The 9,178-nt window shown below is 44.5% G+C and overlaps 1 protein-coding gene across 1 annotated transcript in view; it reads left to right on the top strand.

Moving 5' to 3' along the window:
- me1 (malic enzyme 1, NADP(+)-dependent, cytosolic) overlaps nt 1–8,603 on the top strand; it is a 131,542-nt gene extending 122,939 nt beyond the window's left edge. The window contains exons 7-14 of the mRNA XM_014168666.2: nt 2,001–2,110; nt 3,115–3,212; nt 3,772–3,885; nt 5,046–5,151; nt 5,513–5,655; nt 5,823–5,996; nt 7,697–7,795; nt 8,212–8,603. Coding sequence (XP_014024141.1) covers nt 2,001–2,110; nt 3,115–3,212; nt 3,772–3,885; nt 5,046–5,151; nt 5,513–5,655; nt 5,823–5,996; nt 7,697–7,795; nt 8,212–8,379 — 1,012 coding nt within the window. The 3' untranslated portion in view covers nt 8,380–8,603. The remainder of the gene's footprint in view (nt 1–2,000; nt 2,111–3,114; nt 3,213–3,771; nt 3,886–5,045; nt 5,152–5,512; nt 5,656–5,822; nt 5,997–7,696; nt 7,796–8,211) is intronic.
- Nucleotides 8,604–9,178: the final 575 nt, after the last annotated feature.

Genomic DNA, 9,178 nt, shown 5'->3' on the forward strand with positions numbered 1-9,178 from the left:
TTTGGTTTTGATTGATTGATTGTGGCCATTCAGTCCTCATTAGAACTCCTATACAGAGCTGTGTAGATCATGTACTATCTATCAACAGGATAAATCAGTCTGTGCTTCAACTCGAAGCTATCCACTCCTTACTGTATGATTTTGTCACATTCAACACAAGAGCTGTCATCTGTCTCAGAGCTACAGAGCCACAACACTCTGCCTCCAAAACCACCTCTTTGAAGAAATGCGAGGGCGCCTGTTTTTCTGGATGAACTGAGGTGACCTCGTAGCGATACACTAAAGCACGGTAGGGGGCGGTAGTGGTGCTGCAGTTGCGACAGCATCCTCGCCTCTCTCGCAGTGCGCCTCTCTGAGCCCTGAGACAATGAAAAGTTTCTGGTGCCTTTTTGGCTGCTTCTCGCGTCCTCCACGTAGCCATAGCTGCACTGCTTTAGTACTTTCCCCTCTGCCTGATAGAAAACACATTTTCTCTCCACGGTCCTGCTGTGCTCGTTTTGAGCACTCGTTCAGTCCTTCCCTGCGTCAATCGTCACTTACAGAATGTGCTGTATCACAGATGGCTGAGTCTGATGAATATAGGGTCAGACAGACAGACACAGTGATGGAACCCACCTCTCTGATCTGGAGCTAAAGTTTTATTAGCACTGAAGCCCAACTCTCATCCTCTCATCCTTCCTCTCCAATTCTCATCCCCCTCTCAATTCTTCCTCCTTCTCCTGCCCTGAATGCTTAAGCTTTTTAGCAGCAGAAGGCCAACTGGGAAACAGCTTTAGTGATTTGTACAATAAGCTGCAGAAATGCTAGGGGTGGATATTTTCCATATGCCGGGTATGACGAAGTGGGGCTTTCCAGAAAGATGGAGAGAAGGAGCGAACGAGAGGGGTAGAGAGAGAAATAATGGAGAGGGACAGAAAGACAGAGAGGGGAGAGACAACCAAGTTATATTGGAGCTAGAAAGAGCCATAAAGAACAAGGGGATGAAACTCACATCGCCGCTCCCCCTCCTTGCCCTCGTGGTTGACGGGTCCACACTCTGGGCTGCTGTCGCTCTCTGCTGAAATGCGAGCCCTGGAGTTTTCATTCGAAATGCATGTCCCACCGTCTCCCTCCATCTACCCCTATCGTATCTGCGTGACACTGGGCTTGGCTAATAGAGCTTATGTTACTCTGTTTTCACAGATTTACAGCACTGCAGAGGAGAGCATGGGAACCAGGAGTTACTTTCTGCTAAGGCTATTTTAGCAACTCGCAATGCACTTCTTATTTTCTGTGTATCGTGTGTTTGTAGGATTTTGTATTAGTGGATGACGAGGTCTATATGTTGGTGAACAGGGTGGACTGTGGATTAGCTTGTAAAGTAGACTGGTGATGATTGACTAGGTGGTCCTGCTATTCTTGCCATTACTCAGGGTTTTATAGTGTTTCCATTTTGTGGTAGCTAGTAGATCTCCCTTCTTGACAGACATTTCACCTGTCTAGTAACCTGAAGGACAGCTGTTTGAGGATTGGTCACTAAGAAGAGGCAAATAGCCTGTCATGGAATCAGTCCTGAACAACAATTTTCTTACTGTATTTTTGTGGCCTAAGTCATTGACAAAGTGGATCGCTGGATGGTATAGCCTACACATTGAAACATGCTTATTTGCATGCATAATTAGTCGTATGCATAAACACACCAAGCTCATACAGCATCCCACTCCACGCGTTTCAAATGTAACTCCTCAACAGTGAAGGAGTGCCCTCTCCAGGATAGAATTGTGAAGGTGCTTATTCCTATGGTGTAGAAGAGGGACTTGGCATAGGCAATGCGCTATATAGAGCATGCTACACAGAGATGTGTGTGTGTGTGTGTGTGTGTGTGGGCAACATTCCTCTACTGTAGATACACAGCATTATCACGGTCCTGGAAGTGATTACTCTGATTTTTCAGCTCTCTGCTTTTTTTAACTCTAGGGATGTGAATGTTGTCTTATCTGACTTGGCTGTCTTATCCACAGGTATGGAATGGATTGTCTCATCCAGTTTGAGGACTTTGCCAATACCAATGCTTTCCGTCTGCTGAGCAAGTACCGTAACCAGTACTGCACGTTCAACGATGACATCCAAGGTACACGTATACTTCAATTGCAAAATGACAATGTCAATTGCACAGAGACTCGATAACGTGCTCACAAGAACCGACGGGCGCACACACACACACACACACACACACACACACACACACACACACACACACACCACATGCACTCAAACTCCCTCTCGATCAATCATCCTCATTTCCCTTTCTCTCTTTTTCCGTTTCCACTTTCTCTTCCTCCCTCCCTATATTACTTTTTATTCTTCTCCAGCGGGCGCACGTGCACACACACACACACACACACACACACAAACATCCATCCGCCCATTCATCCAATCAGTTTAAATCAGATAGCTTGTTCATGGAGCACTAATTCAAATCTCAACCGAACACACCGAGCCCCTGATCCCCCTCTCTGATCGCTCTCTCTCCAGCGGGTTGGGTTTGATAGAGCCCTGTGGAAAACAACAGTAATGTAACAGTAAGTCCAGACACTCCGGACTAGGGCTGTGTCGCCAATGGCACCACTATTCCCTCTGTAGTGGACTACTTTTGACCAGAGCGTTATGGGCCCTGTGCGCACTATACAGGGAATAGGGTGCCATTTGGGACACAGGCCAACTTTTTGTATCCGCTCTGTTAATGAGACCACAGTATCAGTCACACCATGTCTGAGGAGCCATTAGTTTGTCTGTCAAATAAAACTACATTTCCCAGAAATTAGCCCTGGTAGCGTTGTGATTTCTGCAGGCTAATCTAAACCATATTTTCTCTCTAATTCTCAGTCTCGGTAAATCTGCATGCTATTACTGCAGACAACATAAAGGGCAAATGGACTTTTGCTGTATAAGCCCTATGATATACTGAGGAGATTGTGTGGCTCTGTAATATGTCTCATTTATTTTGTCTGTTTTCTGTCTTTTACACTCACTCTCTCACTCACTCACTCACTGCAATAGTAACTCACTTGAGGAAAGCTCATACTTGCAGGTCTATATCATATATGTCACTCTCTCCCCCCAAACCCCCCTCAGGTACCGCTGCAGTGGCGGTGGCCGGCCTACTCGCTGCCCTTCGTGTCACCAAGAGCAAGATGTCAGACCACACCATTGTATTCCAGGGTGCAGGGGAGGTGGGTGCAGAGCTCTTGTCAATGTGCAAATTCACTCCTGTTTTTTTCTGCTCAGAAAAACGGCAGACTGATTGACCCTAATGACAGAATCAGAAATAACCGCAGACCAATGCTTCAAATTCCCATTCCCAATCACTGAGCTTTTTATTGAGGTCTAGTAGACCACTAGGCTGTGGCACAACAGACCCTGTCTCTAATAAACAGGAGAACATGGCCATAAAACTGTGATTAGCACAACATCATTTGTAATGGAGAGACATTTAGAATGTCTTTTAGTCTCTGGGGCTCTTGGCCTGACTGTGAACTATAGTACCCCCATCTTCTTTAAAATGCCTTGTTTCATGTGTTTTCCATGTTGATGCATGACCACTTTGTATTGAAAGGGAAGTAGATGGTAATGTGTAGAGTTTGAGGGCATTTACAGTAAAGGGTTATTGTGCTGAGAACAGAAGAAAAGGACTTGTTGAGCCTTTCAAGCGTTTCACTGACCTACATTGAGTTAAATTCTTATCACATCTGACTTCTCTCTCCCTCCCTTTTCTCTCCCTCTTGTCCCCAGGCCGCGATGGGGATAGCTGACCTCATCACGATGGCGATGGAGAAGGAAGGACTCCCAAAAGACAAGGCTCTGAGGAAGATCTGGATGGTTGATTCCAAGGGCCTCATCGTCAAGGTGATACAAGTACCTCCGCTCTGCCACTCGGCCAGGGTCACTCATCCCCTTTAGAGTAGACACAGCTCTGTCTGGAGTCCCCACTGTCCGGACCTATAGACATGCATATATTCACAATGTATGACATGACTGACAGAATCTCAGTTTACTTCGTAAATTGACTGAATTTAAATGGAATTGATCCCAAGCCTTGTTTATTATACATCATACATCATTTGTCATGGACTGACAGACAGACATGAGTCTGAACGAGAGTAGTTGCTCTCGTAGTTCAACAAGACAGGCAGAGTATATCATGGGGTGTAGATGTGTTATGCATTTCATTTAGGGTTTCACCAGATGCAGCCAGGGTGTGGGTGAGTTTGAGCCTGGTTGTCTACCAGTCCCTTGAGTCCGTTGTTGTATTGACACAGGCAACGGTATTGCATGTCTTACAACCGAGAACTGCCACGATCTTAGCTCTGTCATGATCCATATGTGGTTGGGGACTGAAGAACTACCCAGAGATTGCCATCTGAGGCATGTTTGTGGAGTCAATTCTGTTCGATCAATGATAAGAATAACTCTGCACAGCGCACACTCAATTACACCAGAAGCTGGTATTGTGTCCATGCTTCTGTCACTGTATGACCTTTTCCAGGACAGTCTGTCTTGAAAAGGTCCTTCTGACCACAGGGTTGACGCAATAAAAGATGAAGAGGGAATTGTTTATAGAAGTAATCCTTATTTGATCAACTAAATGATGAGGCTTTCAGGCAGGCAGAAAGACAGACATGCAGGCAGAGTGGTGGTGCCTGTTGCTATTCACTTCATAGGAATATAACTCCATGGAGCCTTTGGCAAGCTGGATGTACATTTGTCACCAACTCTGTAGGCCAGCATTGAGTCAACACTGCCCTCTAGTGACCAGAACACATAGCACTTGACTCCACTGAAACCCCATCAAGCGTATTTCCCTTAAGTGGGTTAGGGTGGAGACGTTCAGAATCTTTGGCTCTTGCAGATAGTCTTTGTGTTTTTGTGTCTGTGTTTGAATCCCTCTATGTATTTATTTCAGAGATCATCAAATAGAGCATAAGTTGTTGGCTGCTGCCAGTTGGCATGTGTAGAAACAAGCTTCATCATAATCTGTCTTCCAACTATTTATCTTCCACTCTCAGGGCAGAGACCACCTGACCCATGAGAAGGAGAGGTTTGCCCACGAGCACGAGCAGATGAGGAATCTGGTAGATGTGGTGCATGAACTCAAACCCACAGCCATCATAGGTAATACACTAATCAGCTCACTGGCGGGGAGGGGGTCAATTGGATTTTCATTTAACCTTTTATTTATACAGATTATAATTCAATACAATCCAGTAAATCAGAGATTTAATTGAAATTCCAATTACTCAATATCTCTCCAGGTGGATAGAGATGGTTTACAACCCCTGGGTTAGAGTTTGTAATCTGCATGGTTAGTGTGTTCTCTCGTGGGTCTTATTCATTAGGATACACCGTAGCAAAACATTTTACAACGGAAAATGAAAGTGAGCATTTCGTATTGGGTTTAAATTCAGGTAGTCCCTCCCTGTGTCAGTCCGTTTTCTTCCGTTTGGTGCCTACTGAATACGATCCTGCTCTCTAGGTGTGGCAGCCATCTCTGGAGCTTTCACGGAGGAAATCATCAGGGACATGGCCTCGTTTAATGAGAGGCCGATCATCTTCGCCCTTAGCAACCCCACCAGCAAGGCAGAGTGCACTGCCGAGCAGTGCTACGCCATCACAGAGGTACTGGAGTGGGACCGAATTTGGACACTCCATAAATTGATTAAGAGCACATATTGTACTTACAACAATGACCCTAGGGGAAAGTTAATTTAGAGGTGAGGGGTACAGTATATGCACAGTATAATATATTTTCCCATGTTGACACCCTTGACACTTGTTTGGTCCAGGGGCGGGGCATCTTTGCCAGTGGCAGTCCATTTGACCCCGTGACCCTCCCTGATGGGCGGACATTCTTCCCTGGCCAGGGCAACAATGCATACGTGTTCCCTGGAGTTGGCCTGGGCGTCACCGCCTGTGCAATCCGACACGTCACCGATGAGATCTTCCTCACCACCGCAGAGGTGTAACACACACACACACACACACACACACACACACAAATGCATCCATCCAATTATCAGTTTATTTTCTTTCAAATAGCTTGGTGACAGACTTTCATTAAAATATCCTCTTAATACACACCCACGCGCACACACACCCTCCAACTCTCTCTTCTTCAACTGACTCTCTCTGTATCTTCCTATATCTGGCCTGTCTCTTTTTCAACACTCTCTCTTCCTTTCTCTCTATCACTTCCTATTCAACTCCCTAATCTATCTCTCTCCTTTTGTATATCTCTTCTTCTCCTTCTCTCTTCATGTCTTTTCTCCAACTCCATATCTCTCTCTCTTTCTGCCTCCGTATCTCTTTCTCAATTTTTTTCACTCAATCTCGCTATAATTCTTCCACCATATCTCTACCCTCTTTCTTCTTCCCTCTTCATCTTCACTCCTTTCTGGAGACCCTACATGAAAACTACTACAGTTTACTATAAAATTCTATAGTAAACCGTAGTTTACTGTAGAATACTATAGTAAACACTACAGTATTATCCGCAAAAAAAGCACTGTAGTAAATGCTACAGAAATGTTTGCAAAAACACAGCCCGCAAAAACACTACACTTTTTAACTATAGTAAATTCTACGGTATCGAATGTGCATTTACCTTGCCCATTCCCCTCCCCCATATCGCAATTTGTGCCACCTAGGAAACCTACATGCCAGGTAAAGTATATACCTCAGTTATATAGAAAAGAGCAGAATCTCAGAACTATCCATTCAGACCCCAGTCCTACCTCCTTACAGGTTATGTACAACCTACTGGAGAAACCTAAAATTCTCCAGTAGGTTTCCTGAAGGAGAAAGACTCCACTTTGATGTCAAGGACAATAAAATTAAAACACTATAGTAAATATTACAGTAATGTCCACAAAAACACTACATTAATTACTATAGTTACTAGTTACTTTACTACAGTATTTATACTATAGTTAACTGTAAATGCTACAGTATACTACTGTAAATACTACAGTATTCAATGTAGTGTTTTTGCAGACTTTAGTCCGCAAAAATACTACACTAAAGTCTGCAAAAACACTACAGTGAAACCCAGTCTGTGCTTACAGATCATTAAGGAAATCCCTTAAGCATGTCCTCATGTCTGTCCCCAGCTCAGTGGCATGGCAAATATAATAATATCCCCGTGAGCCCAGTTAATAAACCGTCAGAAAAAATGGCCAACTGATAACCTCTCATAGGGCTGTTCTTGTGCGAATGCCAATCGGCTCGCTTTGCTCTCTGCTGCCTGGCTCTGCAGACATGGGAGACGATTAAAACTTCACAGTGATGCATAAGTGGGGGGGTGCAGTGCTGAATGACAATTTCATATTTGATTTGATACTGTCATCATGGGCCTCAGGCGTATGAGAGCCACACTTAGCCTGCCAATGAGGTAGACTGAGGATGGAGGGCGGTTGCGCAACAGCAGGAGGGCGGGATGAATGCCAAGTCTTAGCCACATTATCTACACGGATTGCCACCCATTATACCCTCATGCCCACCTAGCCAGTATATCATATCGAACATCTAATCCAATCTAACTTGATTTAAAATGCATTCCAATGTCTCAATACTATTTACAGTAAAATGTGTGTATGTGTTATCTGTGCCGAATATCTGTTTGACTGTGTGTGCATAACTCCATTTGGTTGCTCTCTGACAGACCATTGCTGACCTGGTGACAGAGAAGGATCTGTCGGAGGGAAGACTGTACCCTCCCCTGAACACCATCAGAGATGTCTCTCTCAAGCTGGCTGTAAAAGTGAGCGCACACACAGACACACACGTCTGCACGCACACACACGCACACGAACATGTCCTTAGTTCTTCATGCTTCCATACCCTCAATAGGTCTTCACACTTACACTGAGTAGACCAAACATTAGGGACACCTTCCTAATATTGAGTTGTCTTGCCCATTCACCCTCTGAATGGCACACATACACAATCCATGTCTCAGTTGTCTTAAAAATCCTTCTTTAACCTGTCTCATCCCCTTCATCTACACTGATTGATTGAAGTGGATTTAACAAGCGACATCAATAAGGGATCATAGCCTTCACCTGGATTCACCTGGTCAGTCTATGTCATGGAAAGAGCAGGTTTTCTTAACGTTTTGTATACTACTCAGTCTATACAGTGTACACCTATGAACTATCGCATTTGTGTGTCTTACAGATCGTGGAGTTTGCCTACGAGCACAAGATGGCGACGCTGTACCCGGAGCCTGAGGATAAGGAGGCTTTTGTGCGCTCCCTCATCTACAGCACCGACTATGACGAGTTTGCTGTGGACTCTTACCACTGGCCCAAGGACGCCATGGCCATCCAGTCATGCAAACTGTGACGTGGTGGAGAGACTGAGGGCGAGGGACACGGGGCACAGAGGAGAAGTGACAGGAGACCAGGGTCCAGGAAGGAAGTGAAGGAGACGACAGAAGTGCAATATCATCAAGACAATGGTGATTGTGGTTTTAATGTAAAAAAGAAAATATCTTTATGAATGTGATAGCTACGAGCCAAAATAGACACGATGATCAAATAAAATGGTTTAAATGATTGTTTACTTCATATCTGCTGTCATTGTGTTTGTGTGTGTGCACAGTACTTTGAGAGGTTTCTTGGGGAGGGTTTGGGCATCACCATTGTTTACTCCCATGACCCTGTCATACTAAGAGGGAAAATACAATCTTCAAAGCTAACAGAAAATGTGTGTATAAAATGTATAACTAGGAGAGAGACCGTTGGCGGTGATGCACAGGGTGAGAGGAGAGTGGGTTTTTGATGTCACATGTTGGATGTCTCCACTCAGCCGTCCCAAAGTAGCATGACTAACTCTTTCCCCATGGATATACTGGTAAGTCAGTCATCCGTACACAAAGGCCGGGGTTATAGAGAAGCGTGTTGCTCTGTCTACAATGTGCCTATTAAAGACAATATTCACAATGTTCGTGGGCACCACATTCACTGTAAACTCTGCAGATGTTGGCTCAAGAGTAAATTTGAGAAAAAACGTGAAATGCGTACTTACGAGTCCTTCCCAATGATACGGATTTTAACATTTAAAAAAAAAATAATAGTAACACGACAAATAAAATAAAATACACAAGAATGGTGCTATGTACAGGGAGTAGCAGTACCAGATC

This window comes from Salmo salar, chromosome ssa02, assembly GCF_905237065.1.
Source record: "Salmo salar chromosome ssa02, Ssal_v3.1, whole genome shotgun sequence".
Classification (NCBI taxonomy): domain Eukaryota; kingdom Metazoa; phylum Chordata; class Actinopteri; order Salmoniformes; family Salmonidae; genus Salmo; species Salmo salar.